Source organism: Copidosoma floridanum, unplaced genomic scaffold, assembly GCF_036245765.1.
Source record: "Copidosoma floridanum isolate Cflo_tuat_1 unplaced genomic scaffold, Cflo_Japanese_pri ptg000030l, whole genome shotgun sequence".
Taxonomy (NCBI): Eukaryota; Metazoa; Arthropoda; class Insecta; order Hymenoptera; family Encyrtidae; genus Copidosoma; species Copidosoma floridanum.
Genome location: NW_028321907.1, coordinates 7,549,677 through 7,572,928, shown reverse-complemented (window position 1 = coordinate 7,572,928; position 23,252 = coordinate 7,549,677). Strand labels below are relative to the sequence as shown.

At 35.6% G+C, this 23,252-nt stretch overlaps 3 protein-coding genes across 4 annotated transcripts; all 3 read right to left on the bottom strand.

The window, feature by feature from the left end:
* Nucleotides 1-10,381: 10,381 nt before the first annotated feature.
* LOC106640655 (uncharacterized) lies at nt 10,382-12,665 on the bottom strand. Its single transcript, XM_089596403.1, has 6 exons — nt 12,593-12,665; nt 11,782-12,022; nt 11,126-11,232; nt 10,778-10,897; nt 10,557-10,697; nt 10,382-10,461 (listed from the first exon to the last, which is right to left on the bottom strand). The coding sequence occupies exons 1-6, from the start codon at nt 12,663-12,665 to the stop codon at nt 10,382-10,384; spliced, it is 762 nt and encodes a 253-aa protein (XP_089452529.1).
* Nucleotides 12,666-18,020: 5,355 nt separating this feature from the next.
* Nucleotides 18,021-20,715, bottom strand: LOC149373457 (uncharacterized). Its single transcript, XM_089596613.1, has one exon. It carries the CDS (start codon nt 19,690-19,692, stop codon nt 18,538-18,540), a length of 1,155 nt encoding a protein of 384 aa, XP_089452739.1. The 5' UTR covers nt 19,693-20,715; the 3' UTR covers nt 18,021-18,537.
* Nucleotides 20,716-20,725: 10 nt separating this feature from the next.
* On the bottom strand, nt 20,726-23,005 carry LOC106640738 (uncharacterized). 2 transcript variants are annotated; one of them, XM_089596612.1, is made up of 3 exons: nt 22,945-23,005; nt 21,572-22,534; nt 20,726-21,493 (listed from the first exon to the last, which is right to left on the bottom strand). In XM_089596612.1, exons 2-3 carry the CDS (start codon nt 22,371-22,373, stop codon nt 21,219-21,221), a joined length of 1,077 nt encoding a protein of 358 aa, XP_089452738.1. In that variant the 5' UTR covers nt 22,374-22,534; nt 22,945-23,005; the 3' UTR covers nt 20,726-21,218. The 2 variants fall into 2 exon arrangements, with proteins under 2 accessions (XP_089452738.1, XP_089452737.1); XM_089596611.1 differs by having other exon boundaries at nt 20,726-22,534.
* Nucleotides 23,006-23,252: the final 247 nt, after the last annotated feature.

Here is a 23,252-nt window from a genome sequence, read left to right as displayed (position 1 = left end):
AACTTTGGTTGTCGAATGACTAAAATTTCTTAAAAGGAGCAAAAAAACACAAAATAGATATATTTTAATTTCTTTATTTTTTGTACCACCCAAGAGATAATTAAACGAATATATGTAATAGTTTCAGTCATCACTTGATGAAGATTCAAATCCATTTTTTAAGTATATGTAGTAACGAAAACAAGAAATAACATTACCCCTCGTAGTCAATCTTGTTCGATATCATTATTTATTTTAGTCAAGACAACACTTGTGTCAATAGGTAATTGCCTCAAAGCCTGTGAGTTTACATCTTGTTTGTTACAGATAAGTGGTATGCATTCAGCTAAATTACGAAAGGTTTGACGGAATATTGGGTTGTTCCATGCATAGATTAACGGATTAATACTGCTGTTAAAAACTGCTAATCTGTAGGCTACTTGCAGCATGATTGGGTCTAGTTTGTACGGTAATTTAGAAAATTGTATAAAAGATATGATCACATAGGGTAACCAGCAAAGTGTAAAACAGCCTAGAATTGATAACACGACCTTGAAAGAGAATTTAAAAATATTTTAAGTATAAAAACCGTTAAAAAACAATTTTGGATTGAGGTTTATTAGGTACTGACACAAATGCATACCTGATTGCTCTTACTGTAGTCATAATTTCTACTGAACCCAAGTTGTTTTAATCTTGCTTTTAATCTTTGTGTCTGTGCCTTCGATTTTTTGCAAATATTCCAATATAAAACAATAATACTGATCCAAATTATTGAAAACATTGGTATTAGAATAAGATCAACGAAGTAGCTAGAAAAATAAAACGTTTATAAGACAAACTATTTTTAAAAAAATTAAAAACTACCCTACATCACACACCTTGGAATGAAGTTATTGAATTTGCATGTCTGCGTTGACTGATATTTGTTCCAATAAAGGGGCATCGTAGATATGATTATAGCTATACACCAATTGACAACCATCACAGTACTTATCACTTTCTTATTTATGTATTTTGGATACTTTATCGGGTGTATAATGGCAATATATCGATTAACAGCTACTGATATAATATTAAGCAAACTTGCAATACATGCACAACAAAGAAAAACAAATCTGTAAAAATATAAAAAAGTAAAATTAAACTTTACACAAACTATTTCAAACAAACTTTTCAAATGAGAATTCTAGTACACATTGTGCACTATAGTAAATATTTTACTAGAGGATAAATAATCAAGCTCATGAGTGACAATAAAGTGTTACGACATTTTAAGTCTAAAGTTCAATGTCTACAGCCTGCACACAATATACTAAGGATCATCATGTCTGTATGGAGTTTTTAAATAGAAAAGAATTTGTTTTTTGCACCTATACTATAAAAAATATAATTCATTAGTTGAATACATATTTTAAAGTGCACATAGCATTACTTTTGAATTGTAATTTTTTTTTTTTTTTTTTAATGTGCACCTCTTGCTATAATGTTTTTTTTATGTCATTTAAAAATTAATAACTCCAACTTGAACTGCGTAAATTTTAATTCAGGTACGTTAAAAAACTATTAAGGCTTAGACTGACTTAATCCTGGTACCACGTGCAAAATTACCGTTACAGGCGCCGGTTGGCAAGGTATGCACTAATACACAAACAAAAGCAATGAAAGCCAAAAATTAATAGACTTTAAGTGGAAAAAACATTATATATCTTATTCGTGGAGGAATTTTTTGACTCGAATACAAAGCAATATACGCATTTGAAAATTATTGCTTCCATATAACTTAGTGCACAATACATGCTGTATTATTATTACTTGCCTGAGTAAACACGAGAACTTGTGGTCGCTGAGAGATGGAGAGAAATAGAAGGCTAAATCATAAATTAGCCCAAAACCTACACATAGATCTGAAATCGCGAGGCTGAGTAACAGTTTGTTGGAAGTGACGACAAATAGTTTATGGTTCAAACTGTGGCTCAGCCCACCAATTATCAAGGTCGTAATATTGCCGAATATTATTGTCACTACCAGTACTGTATCAACGTAGATCCAGTACATGTTCATTGTTTCACTAAAGTATCTTCGATAGAAAAAGACCAGAAGTAAAAATTGAACAACTGCCAAACGCTATGCAAGTGAGCTAAACTGTGGTAAGTAAAATACGAAGAAGCAAGTTGATTCTCTAGTAATTGTCAGAAATAGCGTCAGATGTATTGTATTTTACTTGAGGAACAGCTGATTTTTTTAGTAACCTCAATTAGATAAAGTAGCGGTAACTATTTTTTAATGGATTTTAAAACCTTATCTGCGCTTTGATTTCAGTTAAATCCGGTAGAGCGGTAAATGACTTGTACGATTGTTCGTATACGTAGAAGGAAATCATTGAAATATTTTTATTTTTTACAAAGTAGGATACCTACCACCAACTACCCATGATCTATTTGGTGTGCTTTACCAGCAGAGGATGCTATTATTTTACGTGCATTTAGTATAGGCCGATAAATTGTCTGGTCACATTTCGATCTTTATCTTTCAATATTGTCGATGACAAATGTTTTTCGAGATACTAATTAATTCCAAATTGCACGAGCTTTTTTGGATAAGTTTTATTGTAGTACTCCGTTTTTAAATGTTTTTTGTTAAAAAACAGTAAATTAAAATAGTATTTATCATAAGAGCTTATTTTGCAATTTCTGACTTTACTGCTTTGTAGATCAAAGAACCACTTGATAGAAAAATTGTCTTGACATCGTTGTCTTGAATCAGCTTTGAAAAGAAAACTTTTTCAAATTTCCATAAATCGGAGTATCAATGAAGCTTTTGAGGTAAAAGCCCTGCAGCCATATTAATTTTATCTCATAAATAAAAGATAATACCACAATGCCTTTAAAAACCACGAAACAAACCAACCGTTTATAATAAATTGAAAATAACCCTTGCTTATAGGAGTTCATTATTACAACTTTTCTACGATGGGATCAGTTGATAATCGTGCCAATCTCTGTATGCGCACAAGTGGCCGAGAACAGCAAATGTATCCTCGTATACGCTCCCGAAAAAGATCGCGATTCAATTAAACCAAAAAAGGGCCGTCGGGCCTCGTTTGAAACAGCGGCAATAAAAAATTTTCGTCGTGTAAATTTTTCATCCACGATTTGCATACTGCGGCCGATTTCATAACACGCGCGCCTCCGTGCGCAAGCTACCGCCGCAAACCATCGCCGGCGTTGTTTTTTCAAGCGGCAGCCATTAACAGCCAGAGAACCTCGACTCAAGAGCAGTACACGGGAGGAGGAGGAGGAGGAGGAGGAGGAGGAGCAGAAAGCGAAGGGACATCATTGGACTTTTATTCGAGAAAACCAATCATTGAGACATTTGGCCGCGCGCATCGGCAAAGGGGACTTAATTGCCGCAAAAAGCAATCATTCACCCGGGGCCCGAAAATAAAGCAGGTAAAATGAAAAAAAAAAAAAAAGAAAAAACGCGGGGCGAGGAAAAAGGACGAGAGATAAGAGGGACGCGGGCAAAGGAGAGGGCCCCGAAAAAACAACAAGGACAAAAGAGAGACGGGAATAAAGCGAGAGGCGGCCACTAAATCGAGAAACGCGCATAAATCGAAGAACGCGGCATAGCAGTGGCACTCGAATGGTCTCGCATTATGAAGTCGGGAGATGCAAGCCGATGTGGTAATGAAAGCCCTCTCGATCAAGGCTCCGCGGAGGAGAACACAGCGCGCTGCGATGATACTCGCGTCCTCCAATGCGTGCACGGCCTGCTGGACACGACGACGACGACAACAACAGCACGGCTGATCAAAAAACAAAAAGTAAAAAACGAAAATCCAGAAAGGAAGAACAGCGAGAAGGGGCTGGGAAGAAGGAGGGAAAAGATACGGGAGGTACACGGAGGGGGGGAGAGAGAGGCGCCGCAGGGATGAGGAGAGCAGCAGCTTGCGTGTCGGGGCTTAATGAATGCAAACTATACGATGCCGGCCGGGGCTCGGTGGCGGCAGCGGCGAGAGCTCGACCTGTTGTTTTCCAGGCCCCAGATAGCCTATAATTTTTATTGTCACGGGGAGAGAAATAGCCGGCCATATGTGCGCGATGCCGGTGATGCTGCTGCTGGCTCGCTGATGCTGATGGAGCTGGCTTATCTGAACGCGCCGGCGACGCGGCTGCATCGGCGACTAAGCCCGCTTTGTTTTCGTTTTGTGCGCGTCCGCTGTCCGTGTTACCGGTCACGGTTTTGTTGGCCTCTTCTCTTATACATATACGCTCAATCCTCTCTCTCTCTCTCTCTCCCCTCATCGTTTGTCGCTATGTATATGCGTGCGTGCGTGCGTGTATGCTAAGAACTTTTATTCCGCGCCTCTTTCTCCCCTAATCTCTTTTTTTCTGAGCGTTTCTGTCTCCTCTCTCTTGATCTTTTTCGCTTTATAATTCCTCTGTGGAGGAGACGCAGTTCCTTCGTCCTCTTGTTTTCTTCCTTCTCTTTTTTTCCCCCCCTTCCAAGTCTCGCTTCTTCGGTGCGTGCACAATTTTTTCTTTCCCACAGCAATAAATGCTATTTTAATTCGGCAATAAGAAGATCGGTAAGTTGAGATATTTTAATTGAAATGTATTCGCACGATTTTGATTGTACCTTTAAGGGCTTACTCTTACTCGCCGCTACTGCTTGATTAATTAAATTATAACGCAGGATGGTATGCGTGATTTATCTCTTCAACGATCAACCAAACGAATCGTTCGTCTGGACTTTATTGAAGTAAGTGAACTCCGTATTTTGTTTGCGATAGTACATGAGGGTAAAGATATTCAAAGGATCTTCTTAAATGGTTACAGTCCTTCACCTTTAAAACTTGTTCGTCTTGTGGATTCAAAATTATCTGTTAACTGTGAAACAGATGCAATTTATTTTACCTCTAACGAAAACTAACAGACAATCGAAGAAAGTGACGAGGATGTAACTAAAATACTACCAAAATTTAACAAAAATTTCGGGACAAAAGTTGTGTAAAATTTCTTCAGAAAATGATTGTGCAGTTGATAACAGATTACGTGAAAAAAATTATTTTCCTAAAAAAGTAGTTTGAAGTTGAACACATGAAAGTGAATCGGTGTATTTATAAAATTTAGTTCTTGTAATTTATACAGTGGTTAAAAAGCATTTCTTACAACATGTGATGATTTACGTATATTTAGGCTAACCTATGTTTATTAATTGTACCTAAGAATGAAAAAAAGTACAAGCTGGTTTTTTACTTTAAAAAATAAATTACTTTAATTAATCAAAAAAAAAACACTATTCATTTTGTAAGGCAGAGAAGGTATCATTATCATTTCATGTTAAGTTGAGAAAACAGATGCACCTCTAATAACTTACCATAAAAATTATACGTGTTTTTTAAATCAAAATATTAATTGAAAGTAAAACAAATATATTTATTGTTACTTTTTGTCATGAATTTATTTATTTTTTAAATCGATGAAGTTATTTTACATGCACGATATTTATTGGAATGACGATTTAAATACCTTGAAAACCGACCGGAAACAGTAAGTGTATTTACTCTTTCTCTCGGATAAAGGAAAAAAAAAAGGATAAAAACTGAAAGTCGCCAACTACATCTTCCCGAGTCCCTTCGTACCTGTACGCGCTCATTAGCATGACCCTCTGCAATAAATCATCTTTCCATGTTCGCATTATAATTTCTGATCTCCTTTATCTCCTTCTCTCCGACATATACATCCTCCTATTCCTCCCCCTCCTTAATCGTTTATTTAAACTTCGATTCCGTCCCTCCCTTCTCTCCATCGTCTCGCGCCCAATCGCGAGCCTCCGAAGAATGGCAACAGAGACAAAGAGATGGACAGAGAGACCGTGAGATCTCACGAGCTGTGCAGCGAACATCGGCTAAACGCATACGTACGGTATACACCACCACCACCACCAACTCTGTTCATCTATCTCCGATGTGTGTACGGCTGCGCTTATCATCCGTTGTGCATATAGCCGCGGACAAGCCCGTGGTATAGGCACTTTGAAGCTGTTTGCTCGGGCGCACGGGTGTAGGGGGGCGGGGGGGGATAAAGTGGAGAAGAAGCCGAGAGTCCTCTTGGCTTGTACCTCATTCTGCCACGCCGATCTCGCTCAATCGCATGGATATCATCTGTCTCGTTTCTGTCTGCGCGTGTATTGTAAAGGAAACGCGTAATGATATCGCGAGACTCGTTTTATCGCTACGAGCTTTTTTTTTTCGTTTGATGCGATAGGCGACACGATGCTAGAGTCTTGTAGCATTACTATTTTTTTTTTTATTTCCCATCAATTAGAAACCTGCTCGATTCAGACCTTCAAGCTACGATAAGAATAAATCTGTTTGTTTACATGCATGGATATATCGAGTGGTAAACAATTAATTTACTAACGAAACCTTAACATATGATCTCTGAAAACAAATTCAAACCCGAAAGTAGCTACCATTTTCCATGCGATATTGGTTAAATGTAAGGTGTTTGAATAAAACTCTGCAGTTACATGAATGTCTCCCTTATTATTTGATCTCATAACGTGAACGATAAAAAAAATTTCGAAAATGTATTGTAACAACAAAATACGATAATTGATTACTTAAAAACTTCAACATGTAGACTAGACAAGAGTAGATAGAAGATCGCCCCTGATCTGCAAATAAAACGACGATCCGTTCCGATGGACATACTACTCGTTTCAAAAAAAAGCTCCCGAAACAGTAATGGTAAAATTTCCCACACCCCACACCCACGTCCGTCTAATCGTTCGAGGTTTAAGAAGCACAAAGATACCCATCCTCCCAAGGGTCCTAGCTCGGCGCGTGTATCTTAACTATTAATCTTCCTCGCACCTATACGAGCCTCGCACAATGTTTCATTAACGCATTAACAAGCGGGCTCGATGCCCTCGTACCATAATCATTACTTGTCCGGGCGCGATACTCGCACTTACCTTCTCCTCTCGTATATGTGTCGAAGGAGGAAAAAACAAAAAAGCGCCCGAGCCAAGGAAAAGATACACAAGTGGGTACGCGTGCCAACCGCCGGGCAATCAGAGTCAACAATGTTTTATTGTTGCGTCAAATGGGCGACGCTGTACCCCGAGCGAACGAGATACCCGACACGGACAGCCGTGCATTAAGCTTATCATAACGGTATGGGCCGCGTTAAGTCTTCCCCCGCGCGCGCGAGACCATCGGCTGTCAGATTGTCCGTGATATCGCCGCCTTGGCTCTGAACAATGCGCGCAAGTGCAGGGGTGTAGGTACGTGTACGTGCGTGTGCACATTATTGTGAAGCACGAGGAACTTGCCAGCGTAAGATATCTCCGTCGATCGAGCTACATCCCTTTCTCTCCTCGCTTCTCTCCGTTCGTTGCGATCCTCGTTAAATCTACATTCCTTTACTTAAAACTAGAGATTCCGTCCACCAAAGTATGGGAGTTTTAGGGATACGCGTTTGGAAAATCACTGTCTGCTACTTGCGTTGCTGTACAGAAGATATTCGTACACAACACATCAATTAATTTTTTTACAGATTCATTCATTAATGTGCTTTCAGAAGTTTAATACAAAAAAAAACAAAATCTTTTTTTGGTGGTTGGAGTAATAGAGTTTACGAGGTCTAATTGTAGTGATATCCAAATAAAATGTTACATTTAAAGGCTAATATCATATCACCACTTAAATTAATCCCTTGTTCATTTAAATTTTTCGAAGAGCATCAAAGAAAGTTTATAAGTAATGATACAATTTTTTATAAATGTAAAAAAGTACTTGCTACGAATGTAAAAATACAGAACGTTCAAATGAGAGCACCCACATTTAATCAGGTAACCTTTTTAGAGCATTTTTCGCTGGAGTTATTAAATTGACAAATTTTTGGGGCACAATTTAAACAGCTACTAAATTTGATCAAAATTTATTAAAAATCTCTAAAATAGTAAAAACGTCGTTTACACTGACGAATGTGGGGTGTACTAAGTCCTGAGAAAAACTTACAAAGTTTTTTTTCAAAATTACAATGTACCTACGATGTTCCAACTGACTGATGTACGAAATATGCTGGTCTCGATGAAACAACCAATAACACGAGGATCTATGATAAACCAAGACCCAATAATCGTCCAACTACTGTATGGTATAGAAATGAAACACACCCCAGGAGTTTAGTATAAAACTTTGTAAGTCTCGAAGGCCAAAGAAAGCCGGTGTTTCGAGTCGGAGACAAAACAATAACAACACGTGGTAGGGGGTTGTAAAGGACACAATCTCAATTATCTTTGTCCCATGACTTGATTGCAATTTACGGCAGATGGAAAACCCAGCGCTCGCAGCTGTCCATGAAAAAAAGTGGAGCACCGTCGCGTCGGCACTGATTAACCCGTCAGCGTTTTTTGCCCCGTGTCCCGAAAAATAGCCACATTAAATTTATATCAGCGTAATAACAGTTCATCCACAAAGGGCGTTTATGCAAATTGCTCATTTCTAAATCCCACTTCTCGGTGCGCGTGGATGCCTGCACAATATGCTCGCGGCACGGCGAAACATCCGGGGAACGCAAACGACCGGGTGCGCGCAGCGGCAAAAACTCCCTGGTACTTTTAATAATCATCACACTTCGCAGGGGAAAATGAGTCAACACGAGAGCTGTTGGTCAGTACAGAAGAAAAAAAAAAAAAAAAAAAAAAACACCCATGCGTGCACGCGTATAACACAGGGGCTCATCAACGCCGCATAAAAAGCCATCATTAAATGAACTTGTCTTATGGTTACGTCTTTGTCATTATGCCGGGCCTCTGCCAAAGGTAAGTATTATATACGAGCACGGACCTCTAAATTATAATACATATATATACGGGAGTACAGGACAACAGCGACTATGCATGCACTCTCCCACAGGCCCCCGTTTCTCTCATTTCATCCGTTTTTCTTGCCTCGTCCCTCCGACTCATCCTCTTCCTTCTCTTTACTCATTACCTCCGCGCCTCTTTCTTTTACGAGCCTCTTTGCCCAGCACCAGCAGCAGGATCGGTCTAATGCGAAAGTTAGCGTGGCATAATGCGATACAGGTACATACACTCGGGTGCTCGTGCGTGCACGCGTTAACGGAACTCTGCGTGTATTCATCAAGCGCGACCTTAGGAACCTATGGAGCTGGCCGGTGAAAAAAAATGTGACAACCAATTTATAACCGGCTAAATTACAATATCAAAACACCGCGAGTACGGGGATGAGTGCGCGTATCTGCGCGAGCACGCGAGGATATATTATGCGTGCTCTTTTGTTCGAGGAAGCGAGGAGCGCCCCGTAAGATCTTTTCTTCTTCTACTTTTCTTTTTTTTTTTTTTTTTTTTTTTGTGTTTGGCTTTTAACTGCGCGAGCGTGCTGTTCTTAATGAGCATATATTAGTTTGTGCCAGGTTATATGTACCAATGGATTGTGAAAAAATCTATTTCTTGTTTTGTTTGAGCTGGGTGCACTTTTCGCATTTTTAGCATCAGATCCTCTCATTGTTATTATTTGTTATTATCTCATCGTTGTTTGAAGCACATGAGTGCTACATCACTATCAGTCGCAATTTTTTATGTTTAAATCATACTAGTTGACATCTACACGAATAAATTATTAATCATGCACCCTGAACACCATCATTTTAATTGTGAGGTTTTATTGCGTGACCCTTCAACATTTTGTCCATCGCAAAAAACAGCAAATTTTACGTACCATATAAAACACAACATTAATTTATACTAGAAACACTAATAATTATCATAATGCATAAAAATTCACACAAATACTACTTTGTGCTACGTGATTGCTATATAAAATAGAATTATAATAGTGTACTAATTTAATACAACGTAAACAATAAATAGGGTAAATCTACATCTACATAATATATTAAGTAAATTTATATGATTAATTTGAAAAAAATATTTAAAAAAGAAAAAATAAAGATGAGCAAGCTTTGTGCCAATAATTTGGTAGCAGTTTTTAAGTTAAAAAAAAACGATACGTTTTTTCATCAAATACATCAGTATTTATATTAATTTTATAATTTATACATCGTAAAATTATTGTTCTGATACCTACAGTGATGACCGTCATTTACAGTTAATATTTTAAATTATATTTTTTTTAAATCACAATTAAGAGATGCGAGATATACTTATTATTTTTGGTCTACGAAAGGTACTTGCATGTGAGCATTGGAGGCACCTCACATATACAAGTGATATGTGCATCGTTTTCCTCTCTCACCTTATCACCAACATACAATGTCATGTTTCCAAGTTTGCACTTCATATCATCTAACACAAATCAATTAAGTTTTTATGATAATTCTATATTTATTCTGTTAAAAAAAATTTAAAGTTCTTTACCTGATACGTGGCTGGAGTTATTATCCGTGCCGTTTGAAAAGCTATCTATTAAGTCACTTTTACTTTCTGAAATAAAATAAAATTTCAATGGTTGAATAAAAATCGTATTATATAGAAATTAGTTTTGGAGTATACTTATGGTTTTGTGTTATTATACTCACGACATTTGTATTCGTAGCTACATGCTTGAGAAGGCAATTGGTCTCGGAAAAATACAGGAGAGCAATTTGCATGAAGTTCGTTTGATCGTCTCAGTTCTATTCCACAACTGACACTAACACATATTTTGTCCATTTGCTTATCTATAAAATTAAACGTACATGTTTACAATTAAGCGTCGATTAATTTTTTAAAGATTTATAAATGAAAAAATGTTATTCACCATTATTTGGTAATTCTAAGCACTGACACATCTCTCGGTGATTATTTAAATAAAACACGTCCCCATAAGGGTGTATGATCCCGTTAACATTGCATGTTTTTGTCTTCTCGTTGTTCTTTGCTGAAAATGTAAAGATTTTTTTAAGTGAAACTTCTTATGTAGTGCCTCGGTACGTAATAAAGATCTGCAATAGATACTGTGCTATAAAAAAGCTACAACACTTTTTATTTCACCTACTTTTAAGAGTTTTGAAATTTTCGTTGTTTTTAACCCAACATTGATTTTGGCATAATACGGTTTTTCTCATAATTTTATCAACGGAATCACTTAGATATAAGTATTACTCACGACAAACTTCTTCTCCGCCACAGCAGGTTTTCAAATCCCTCTTGAAGATACAACTTTCATTCACGGAAATACTCGGACAATCAACCTGAGCACACAAGAACGAGGCGCTGAAAAAATTACGCACAGTAAAATTTATCTGTTTAATAAAATAACATCTAAAACTTAATGTTTTTATTACATCATCGGTATCAATATCAAATGAAATAATTTAGGTTTAGCTACCTCAGTATGATTGATTTGGCAAACTTATAAATAATTGAAAAATAAATATTTTAGTTACTAATAGCTGAAGCTTACAATTCCAAAAAATCTATATTTTAGTTACAAATAGCTGAAGCTTACAATTCCAAAAAATCTATATTTTAGTGCTCTGATTGCCCCGTGATTCATTTTAAATATCTCATCCAGCAGTAATTATATCACGCATGAGATATATACTAAAACGTGATGGATAGACAAGTTTCAATCTCATTATTTTACGATTGACGTTGTGAAGTAATCTAAGGATTTTAATAATCACTACTTGTAAGAGGCAACACGGGTGTAAGATTTTTTTTAAAGATTCCTTGTCTCAATGGATAATTAACATTCGTTAGCGTGAAATGACCAGCATGAAAAAACTGCCTCTGATCGAATATTTCAAAATCCATACTTACACGTTCATGGATGTCTTTTCACACATACATGATGTATCACAGGGCCCTGAGCGGTCTTTATCAAGCAATGAATCTCCAATCTTGTATTCGTGACCATTTACGTAGCACTTGTCTGCCGATCTACCGTCCAGGTGTGTACAGTCGTAACTGACTGCGCAGCAGTCACCTTCTTTGATATTTGGTTTGCATCCAAGTTCCTCGTAGTGTCTTATGGGACCCTTACACCTACTGTTTTTACAGTCTGCAAAATAATCATAAGCTTCATCCATATGTATCTTATGTATCACATTTATAATATCATTATTAATCAGGATTGTAGTAACTGTAACACACTGAAAATATCACTTTAATGACATTCAGTATCTTACGATAAGAAATTTAATTAAAACTACGATAAAACGTCTTTTCGAACACATTTCTCATGTATTTTGTACAAATGTAAATTTTTTTTTTATATATACATATAAAGGTACCATTTATATTTTTAAAACTATTAAAAAATTAGTTTATGGAATCTTGTTTTTCATGAATTTTCAATGATTTCAGAGTATAATATAAATGGTATTATAAAAGTGATAAAGTATTAGTATTATAATATTAGATAACATTAATTAAAGTAAATAACGTACGTACAACACTTTAATGATAAGTGTGAGAAACTGTAACGCGTGGCAGTAATTGGGCTCTAGATTTGTGTTAAATAACCAATAAACATGAAATACATACGATAAAATCTCATGTACAGTTGAGAAATAATTAAACACACAAATTTATTAGAAAAAATTTTTAAAATCCACAGATGTTCACTTACCTTGTGCTGAAAGAGCAAAGACGATAAAATTACAGCACAAAAAACTACCGATCAAATATCTGTGACGCGACATTTTACTTCACAAGTCTTAAACTCAGCTACAGATGCACGTTTCAGCAAACACAATGGAAGGTAAAGAAAAAAATTTTTCATTCACGCACTTCAAATGTTCAACAGCTTGTACCTTGCTTATAGAGATAAAATAAAGCACTGTTGTAAAGCAGTCGTGCCTAAAAATTTATCAGAGTAGGCAATAAGTCAACGAAGTGGGGAGACTACGTGTGGACTGGGGATTCTACTCAATTAAAAAAGTTACAATTTTTCTTGGTAGCTCCTGGCACGCACATGCGCCGTGGCTATACGACATGCATTTTACTATCACTTTCTAGAGATTATTGGAATATAAATCCAATTTTGCGATGTGTCGTTTACTTGGATAGAACCTCTTCTGTGATTTGTAATCTATTTATATTATCAGCAATTGAAATTAAATTGAATACAGTACAGAATCTTAATTTTAAAAAACTTATAAAATATCATGAAATATGCCAACGTATAAAAACTATAAGTTACGTTGTTTAGTATGGCCTTAAAATAGATTTTCTTCTGTATACTTTTTTTCTTTCAACGAACTCGATCGAGCAAAATATTCTTGTATGATTGTTCTTTGATGAGAAAGTTGTTGGTCTTTCTTGAAAGATTTATGCATCACATGATCAACCCTGTTTGTTTGAAATTTTATTGATCCAGACTGATCACGTGATTTTTTCACAGAGGAAAATAAGTATGAGTTTAAATTAAAAATTAAAAAAGAGCAAAATTTTTCAGCTCAGGGATCGACAATTTTTTTTAAGTCACTGCATAAATTAGCGTGTCCAGCTTACAGGTGTAGTTCTTACAAGTCCTGTGATGTACAGTAAAGTACGTATTAACCAAATTAATCATTATTTATTAAAATAAAACAAACATCGTATTGGTCATGTACAGCATCATAACTAATAAAAATTATTCATCGGATCAAAGCTGCAACTGTTACAATTTTTGTTGCATCACAATAACCGTTGAAGGTATTTCATAATATTCACCGAGGAGAGTGAAAAAACGGTTTTCGTTTCAAAATTCAGCTTATATCATTCCATAAACTCCGATATCTTAATCTTGCACATTATCTCTTACACGCAGTGCAAAATGCACCATAACTTTTTTGGACTCTACCTGATACACAATAATTACATGTGACGAGAAGAAAAACAAAAACTTAAATCTTGCCGAATGGAAAATAATAGATTCTCGTTCAAGTGTAGCGAGTATATTTTTATACCAATTGTAAATCTGCTACCATACTATTCCCCATACCCATAAATAATCCGACCTAACAAACGACGAGCAAATCGCGACACGTCATTGTGATCATTCCACAAACATCTCCCAAGGAGCTTAATCCCCTCAGCCTTATTTTCCCCCCTTCTCCCCTTCCTCACAGCTTGAATCTCTTTCTTATTCCCTCGGTCATTTTTCTTCCTTTTTTCCTCCTTTCTTCTCATTCTCAAGATCAGTCGCGCGCACACATGTGGAATTCGTCACGCTTCTCTCGTGTCTTCTGCGTCACAGCTATACAGGTATATCCCCCATAATATAATCTCTCTCTCGCGCGCATTGTGTACACGACATGACTATATGAGTCCGCGGTCGAGCGACCGCAAGGAACGCTACTCTTGCGAAGTAAAGATACCCCCACCCCCTGCTCTCGTGTTCCATCCCGTCTGTTTCGCTTCTTCGCCTTTTTTTCCCCCCTCCGTGCAAGATGAAATTACTTCAAATTATTTTCATCTTCTCAAATTTGACGATGACGCGTGGAATATGCTCCTTCGCGATTTGGGGTTTGCTCCTTACCTCGCGTGCATACGATATGCATTAAAGCTGGCAGAGATGGTTCGCATGGTCCATACGGTTGTTAGTTTGAGGACGATCTTATTTTTCAATGGTAAAGAAATTTTTCATTGCACCTTTAAAGATAATGTCCGTCAGTTGGGTGTATTACTTGTGACTTTGGGCCGATTGATCTTATACTGATGTGATGTTTAATTCGATTTCTTTTTGTCGAAGAAAAACAGATTTCTATGTGGGCTATTAAAATTTTTGTACGAATAAGTCACTGTGATATTTGAAACTAAATTTCTTCTGGCAGAAGATATAGAAGATACATTTTTTTATTAATAATCATGCGAAAATAAACTCAGCAAATCGAATCAATTCAATTATCCTCTGTTTTGACTTACTTATACATAAGTACCCTTACACATATAAGAAAAAAATATTCGTGATCTCATGTCTCGATCCAAAACTGCAAGAACACCCTTGGAGCCCTATAATTTACGAATTCCGAAAACAAAGATCATTAGGAAAGCTTTAGTGTTGCCAGGCCGGCGGGACAAAAAATCCCACAAAAACGCGTCCAGCTTTTATTAACAAGACCCTGACTGTGCGTAAGGAGATCCGACTAGTGGAAATAACAATCATTTAGCGCCAGGAAAATAAAAAAGAATCCGAAACCAGCGCATCCTGACAGACACACACACACGAAATCGTCAAAGATGACGATCTTAGAACTTTTGAGCCGGGTGGCCCATTAAAGGTGAGGCCAACAAACAGCAGCCCATTGAAAACGAGAGGATGATTCCTTAGCGAAATGACGCCAATAAGCCCAGGGGCTCTCTCGGGCGAGTCTTTTCTCAGCTTATACGCGTTCTCATTACGCGCTCGAAATCTGAGAAACTGGTCGCAATTACTCCTCTCTCTCTTTCTTTATCTCCCCTCGACTTGTCTCCTCTTCTACAATTCTCGCGAGAGATGCACCGCGCGCATGTACACAGGTTCCCAAAAGCCCCTCAAAACGGAGGGAGAAAAAGAGCTCTGCCGTTATCTTCGATCAAAAGAATCACCGCCAACATTGTCTTGCATCGCCACTTACACGCGTCCTTCTCTCTCTCTCTCTCGTTACCTTTGGGATGCCCCTCCCCTTCTTTTCTCCGCTCCGTCTCTTCTTACCGAGTCGAGCCTTGGACTTTTTGTTCAATCTCGCTCCTTATAAACCTACTCGCCCTTTTTTTTCACCTCCCATCCCTCGCTTTCTTAAAGAAAAAAGAAAAAGGAGAGAATACACACGATTTATGCTTAATCCGAGCTCGCTTTTGCGTTTGCAAGACGGAGAGAAAACCACATTCTACCCGTTACAATTTTAAAAGACAATACGAGACTCAAGCGAATACGGTGTTGTTCTGAAAAATTATCAAAACTATAAATATGGTCTTTCCGTCTATGATCTTACCTGGTCTTACCTTGAATTGTTCACATTAATCAAAAGTAAACATTGAACTGTCATTGTCTGTGAACGTATACGTGAGCAGCAAAATACTTAATGTAGCTAATGCGATGGAGACCGCGTAATTTCCGAATAAAAATGTTTTTCTCATCTCAAGTAATTTATCTATGTGTTAGAATGTCGCACGAGCTGTATTGGATGTATTTAACTGACTTGAGTGTTCAATTTTTCATCAGAACAAAAAATTTTTAATAAAAATTCATTAATAAAAACTGATGTGAAATTTTTCATACTTCTTATACAGCTCAAGAAATTTTTTTAGATTCCTCGTCTCATCAGCTTCTTTAAAAAGTTTTTTAAAAGTTTAAATCATGAAGAACTTCCTTGTCAAGTGAATCGATAAAATCATAAAATTTTTTTCTAATTGACTGGTACAAAACATTAAGATTTTAAAATTTGTAAAGCTTATTTATAGTGTGTGTATAATTTTTTATGAAATATACTGAACTTGACCTATTCGGTGATATAATACACAATGTTTTAAAAATTTTTATTTAATACTTCATAGAAAAAAATTATTGTAGCAAACCTCTTCAAGGCATTGTATTGTACTATTTCAATCACTACGATGTTTACATTGTTTTGATTATGCTTATAGCTGAGCTCGACGCGTGCTGCGTCTCTTGGCCACTTTGTGTTGTGATACTTGCTATCTGACTATTGTTGATAAAGTTTCATCATTAAAATTTTAGAATCAAGTGACTACAGATGCTAGAAAATATCAATATCAACATATTTATGAAGTTAATAAATTTTAATATTTTAGTATGCATGACCTAACACATAGAAACTAAAATATTTTTAGCACGAAAACAATTTTATCTATCCTACAGTCGACGTACTCGTACGAGAGAAAAATCATAAGCTAATCGAATCCACTTCAATGTGATATCTTTAATGCAGTGGATAGTATTTTATAGACATTGCTTTCACTCCTAAATTATATTTGTGCTTGTTAAGATACGTAAAAAGGAATTTTATGGACGGTATTGAAAGCAACGAGCTGAACATTTAAGAAATCTTCGTTTACGATAAGTGTCGCTCTAAGATACCAAATAATGGCTAGTGCTCACGGGCTACAAATGTACTTGAATGGCTACCTGTGGATCTGTTTGCAAGGATGAATTTTCCGGAGACAAGTGTTTGACCAAATGGTCTAGTCGGTTACTCCCATTGGAGGGACTAGAATCACGGAGAGGGTAACCCTTGACGCGATCAGGTACTGGACACTGCTCCACCAGCAAACAAAAGCCATTTTCGTTTAATCGCGGCCTTTGACACGGCCACTGCGTCAATGTTTGTCAATTAGTCGACTCCACGGGGATCAAAGTGATATTGACCGATTTGGCAAATTAGACTATGTCAGCACTACTAGTGATACACAGATTTTTGTAACTGATTCATCCACTAATAAATGGTCACTAGAATACTAATATATTTTAATAATTTTGGGTATTAATGAAAACTTTTTTTTTTAATTATATTTATTGGCATTTATTTATGCGTTTACTACAGTGATATTGTACATTTATTAAGTCGCAATAAAATGTTAAATTACGTTTGAATATAGTTCTGGAATAAAAAATTCTGGTAGAGTGAAAATTAATACATACTAACGAAACATAGTGCAAAATACATTTTTTACATAATTCGTAATATTTGTACATTATTATTAAATAGAGATATTATAATTCGCTGTTTTGTTTATAAAAGTTTATACCCTACTTTTAAAAAAGCTGCAATAAAAAAAAATTACAGTGTTATTTAAAACCAAATATTATACTATTGTTTAACATCTCGTCATTCTAAGTTCAAATTTTTTATTTATCTCAAAATAAGTGGTATGCCAGAAAGCCGAACTGATTTACAGCTAAAAACGCAGATACTCATTAAAAGTAATAAGCATTTACAACGTACAATCTATTGCAATTTTTAAGTTCGAACGACGATTAAATTAATTATAAACATCCATTTAAAAAATAGATTTTTTGCCTGGCTCAGGTTTGTCAAAACTCTTATTGTTACAGTAATTCGTGTTCAATAAAAATCAGTTTTTCTTAGAATGTGCAAACTTCGTCGAAATCTTTGCTTTCAAAAAATATTTTGTCATGTGAGTGCAAATAAGTACATTATTAAAAAAATTTTTTCATCTGTGATAATTTTAATGAGTTGCGTACAATTACAGTTTGAAACAAAATGGCAGTTGTATTTTGAGGATTTTCAACTGTAGATGGACAACTGTGCCTCATTACAGTTACCTTATGAATTAAAAAAAAAAAATTATACATATGATGTTTTATATTATCGGTTTATCATTTAAACGTAAGCCAATGTCATCTATTTAATGCGGTTTTCAAAAAAAAATGCTACTCATCTTATATTTATGTAACTTCTCACTTCCATACATGACAAAATAATTTTCAGGATTAAATTTTTTAGTTAAAGTACTGTCCCAGTTTTTACATACGTATAATTTCTCGATTACACATATGCAAATGTGCATTTTAAAATTGCTTTTTTCAGTAAAATGTTTCCCGCAGATCTTAAAGTAGTATTAGGTTTATCAGTCCCTGTGAATACAAGTATGCATTTTTAGATAAACTATTCGAGAATATGATTTGCCGCAGATTTTACATTTGTATGGCTTATCACCTGTATGAACACGAATGTGGGCTATTAAATAATCTTTGGTAGCAAAAGACTTACCACAATCGTTGCATTTAAAGGGTCGCTCGCCTATATGTACACGATCATGCCTTTGCAAAAAAAAATTACTAATGAAAGATTTTCCGCAGACGCTACATTTATATGGCTTTTCGCCTGTGTGGATGCGAGCATGTATTTTTAGTTGACTCGATACAACAAAAGATTTGCCACAGATTTGACATCTATACGGCTTTTTACCAGTGTGGGTATTAGCGTGTTTTTTCAAATGAGTTAATTGAGAAAAACATTTGCCGCAGATTTCACATTCATATGGCTTTTCACCTGTGTGGACAAGACCGTGCCTTTTCAGATTAAATAAGTCACCGAAAGATTTGCCACAAATTTCACATTTATATGGCTTTTCACCTGTATGGGTACGAACGTGTATTTTTAGATTAGTTGGTCGAAAAAAAGATTTGTCGCAAATTTCACATTCATATAGCTTTTCGCCTGTATGAATACGAGTGTGCATTTTCAGATGAATTAATTGAGCAAAAGATTTGTCGCAAATTTCACATTTATGTGGTTTTTCACCTGTATGTGTACGAGCATGTGTTTTTAGATTAATTAATTGAGCAAAAGATTTGTTGCAGATTTCACATTCATATGGCTTTTCTCCTGTGTGGATACGCATGTGGATTTTTAGATGATTTAACATATTAAAAGATTTGTCACAGATTTGACATCTATACGGCTTTTCGCCAGTGTGAGTATGAGCGTGTGTTTTCAGATGAGATAATTGAGAAAAACATTTGCCGCAGATTTCACATTTATATGGCTTTTCGCCTGTGTGGACGAGACCGTGCCTTTTCAGATTAAATGAGTCACCGAAAGATTTGCCACAAATTTCACATTTATATGGCTTTTCTTGTATAGAAATACAATTGTGTGATTTTAGGGAAAATTTGTAAGCAAAACTTACACCGCAGATTTTACATGCAAATTCCTTTGGACTTGAAGGCGGCTTCTCACTTACACAGCGTCGTTCATGTTTCTTCTTATCAACCTCCATTGCAGATGTTATTTCCAAACGTTTCCAGCAAGTGTTTATCAAGACTTCAGAAAATGCTATGGTGATACCAAAACAGCGATTGTTGCGTTTAGGTAGTAAACTTGTAAACAAAATTTTTTTTACATAGAAGAAAGTTGCTATTCTTCACGTGACACAACGGTTGGAAAGAAAAATAAAATGATTTTACGTTGGAAAAATCGTATCAAGTTTTTGCAAACATCCAACTTTCAACTGTAGTCTTCTTCTAGAGCAGCAAAATGAAGATTTTCGACTCCATTTGTATCACATACAGTTATGGATATAAGCAGGTTACAGTCTAAAACAGCACGAACTGCACTGTAGTCACCAAAAACTTTTGTACTAACTTATCTACACTTTCCACTTAGCCTAATATTTTGATGTTTGAATCGTAATGTTCATACACATTTGGAACTGATAGCGATACATTAAACAAATACTACTAGCGCTCGATGAGCTGTACACTGCGTACTTCTTACACCGAAACAAATTTGTTACCACGAGATGGGTTTTGAAGCAACTATGGTTAATCATCGGTATTTCAAAAGTTCTAAACTATAGCCTCGTATGAGGTAGGACGTGCAAGGTCCAAACTTGGTAATATAATGGACCTGGAGAAAGCTATTTCGCAGTTGTGATGTGTCGCACTGTGAGCCGTTACAAATGTACGAGCTCGATGATTCATTGAACTTGGAAAGTACGAGTTAAGAACAGGGACGGATCGAGCAGTGAACTTTGGGGGGGGGGAGGGTGACAATAAAGAAAAAGGAAACTTTTACTGTATTTGTGAATATAAACAGTACTCAACTTGACACGTAGTTGTTGGGTATCGTAAATTAACCATGAGAATTGATACTGCACTGAATAGCGTATGATTTTTCTTAAATATTCAAAGTTTAGCGAAGTAAACGAGCTTTTTCGATTTCATCTGTCATTTTACTTCAGTTATTACTCAAAAAAAAAACATTAATCGTATTTATTTCCCCACTCAATTTTCCAACGTTAAATTAATAAATAATTTAACTTATTTAAAAATCGAAATTACTTATCTTAGAAAATTTTGTATCTTTACTTTACATTAGATTTTTTTTTAATCGAGTAAAAAAAATTGAGTTTAATGAATTTTCCGTACAAATAAAAAGCCCCAATATAAAGCACCTAATTTAAAATATTAGTAGCTAATAATTCTCAGATAGTCGAAGTATTGTAGATTTTTATTATACATTTCTTCTTAAATAGAACAATTTTTAAGGTTTTATGCAGGGGCAGACTTTTTTTAACACAAATTCTTCAATCGTAACCAAAAAACTATACTATAACAGTAAATTATCCTTTTATACTAGCAAGATAAAATGCGACTAAATAAGAGCATAACATACGATAGTTCAGTCTCCGTATACACTTTCAATGCAGATCATTATAATGAATATGATGACAAAGCGGAATATTTATCGTTAATTACATCCATTCAGTTGATTCTAAAATCTTAAATAAGTATATCAGATTTATCAGTTTGTATGAATACGAGTATGCATTTTTAGATAAACTATTCGAGAATACGATTTGCTGCAGATTTTACATTTGTATGCCTTATCACCTGTATGAACACGAATGTGGGCTTTTAAATAATCTTTGCTAGCAAAAGACTTACCACAATCGTTGCATTTAAAGGGTCGCTCGCCTGTATGTACACGATTATGCCTTTGCAAAAGGAAATTACTAATGAAAAATTTTCCACAGACGTTACATTTATGTGATTTTTCGGTATCATGATTGACAGAATGTACTTTTAGATGTCGTATTTTAACAAAAGATTCGTCACAGATTTTACATCTATACGGCTTTTCGCCAGTGTGTGTATGAGCGTGTGTTTTCAAATGACTTAATTGAGTGTAAGATTTGTTGCAGATTTCACATTTGTGTGGTTTTTCGCCTGTATGAATAAGAGCGTGTATTTTTAAATGATTTGATTGATAAAAAGATTTGTCGCAAATTTTACATTTATGTGGTTTTTCGCCTGTATGAGTACGAGTGTGTGTTTTTAGATGAGTTGATCCAACAAAAGATTTGCCACAGATTTTACATTTGTATGGCTTATCACCTGTATGAACACGAATGTGGATTATTAACTGATGTTTGGTAGAACAAGACTTACCACAATCGTTGCATTTAAAGGGTCGCTCGCCTGTATGTACACGACTATGCCTTTGCAAAAGAAAATTACTAATGAAAGATTTTCCGCAGACGTTACATTTATGTGGTTTTTCGGTATCATGATTGCGAGAATGTACTTTTAGATCACTCATTCTAACAAAAGCGTTGCCACAGATTTCACATTTATATGGTTTTTTTCCTGAATGGTTATGTGTGTGCTTATTCAGACTTCTTAAGTGAGAATAAGATTTGTTGCAGATTTTACATTCATATGGTTTTTTACCTGTGTGAACAGTACCGTGCCTTTTCAAAACAGATGAGTCACCGAAAGATTTGCCACAAATTTCACATTTATATGGCTTTTCTTGTATAGGGATACAATTGTGTAATTTGAGGGAAGATTTGTAAGCAAAACTTACACTGCAGTTTTTACATGCAAATTCCTTTGGACTTGAAGGCGGCTTTTCACTTACACAGCGTCGTTCATGTTTCTTCGTATCAACCTCCATTGCAGATGTTATTTCCAAATATTTCCAGCAAGTGTTTATCAAGACTTCAGAAAATGCTATGGTGATACCAAAACAGCGATTGTTGCGTTAAGGTAGTAAACTTGTAAACAAAATTTTTTTTTACATAGAAGAAAGTTGCTATTCTTCACGTGACACAACGACTGGAAAAAAAATAATAAAATGAATTTCACGTTGACAAGAAGCGAAACAATTTTTACATTAACAGTCAAAAGATCTAGTGGTAGTTTTCGTCACATGAGTGCCATCGTCACCTGGGCCATGCCTATGGCCCCGAGGGAGTCTTAAATAGCTATGCTTTTGTTTCCATAGATAGAGTAACAAACGTGACGAAACACCTCAAAAGCAAGAGAAAGTAGTAGAGAAAATTTTACTGTTAACATGAACGTTTTTGTCAACTGTTGTTGAATCCAATTATTTTTATAAAACTAAAATATTTAATAATTTGATGCAGGAAAATCAAATCTATTGTATGCAATAGATTGTTTGACTTAGTTCCAACACATTATTTTAGTCTTTTTTGTCTCTGAAAAAGTACTTGAATAAAACTCACCTCCGTTTTTTTAAGTTCATCGCGATACGTTGTCTCTTATTCCTCCAAGTAACATCCAGTGATATTTCTACAAAAATTATTAAAATCTCTTACTGTAATACTTAGAAATACACTTTATCAACGCAATCATTTTACTCTAGAGCTTTTGTCACTTCTAATATTAATCGTAACAATAAAAGTGTATTTCCCTTGAACTTACAATTTTTATTTGCAAACATCCAACTTTCTACTGTAGTCTTCTTCTAGAGCAGCAAAATGAAGATTTTCGACTCCATTTGTATCACATACAGTTATGGATATAAGCAGGT

Coding starts and splice junctions, on each gene's coding strand:
- LOC106640655 (XM_089596403.1), bottom strand. CDS start 12,665: ATGTCGCGTCACAGATATTTGATCGGTAGTTTTTTGTGCTGTAATTTT. Junction 12,023..12,592: donor CTTTGCTCTTTCAGCACAAG/GTAAGTGAACAT, acceptor ATTATTTTGCAG/ACTGTAAAAACAGTAGGTGT. Junction 11,233..11,781: donor GAAAAGACATCCATGAACGT/GTAAGTATGGAT, acceptor TAATTTTTTCAG/CGCCTCGTTCTTGTGTGCTC.
- LOC149373457 (XM_089596613.1), bottom strand. CDS start 19,692: ATGGAGGTTGATAAGAAGAAACATGAACGACGCTGTGTAAGTGAGAAG.
- LOC106640738 (XM_089596611.1), bottom strand. CDS start 22,373: ATGGAGGTTGATACGAAGAAACATGAACGACGCTGTGTAAGTGAAAAG.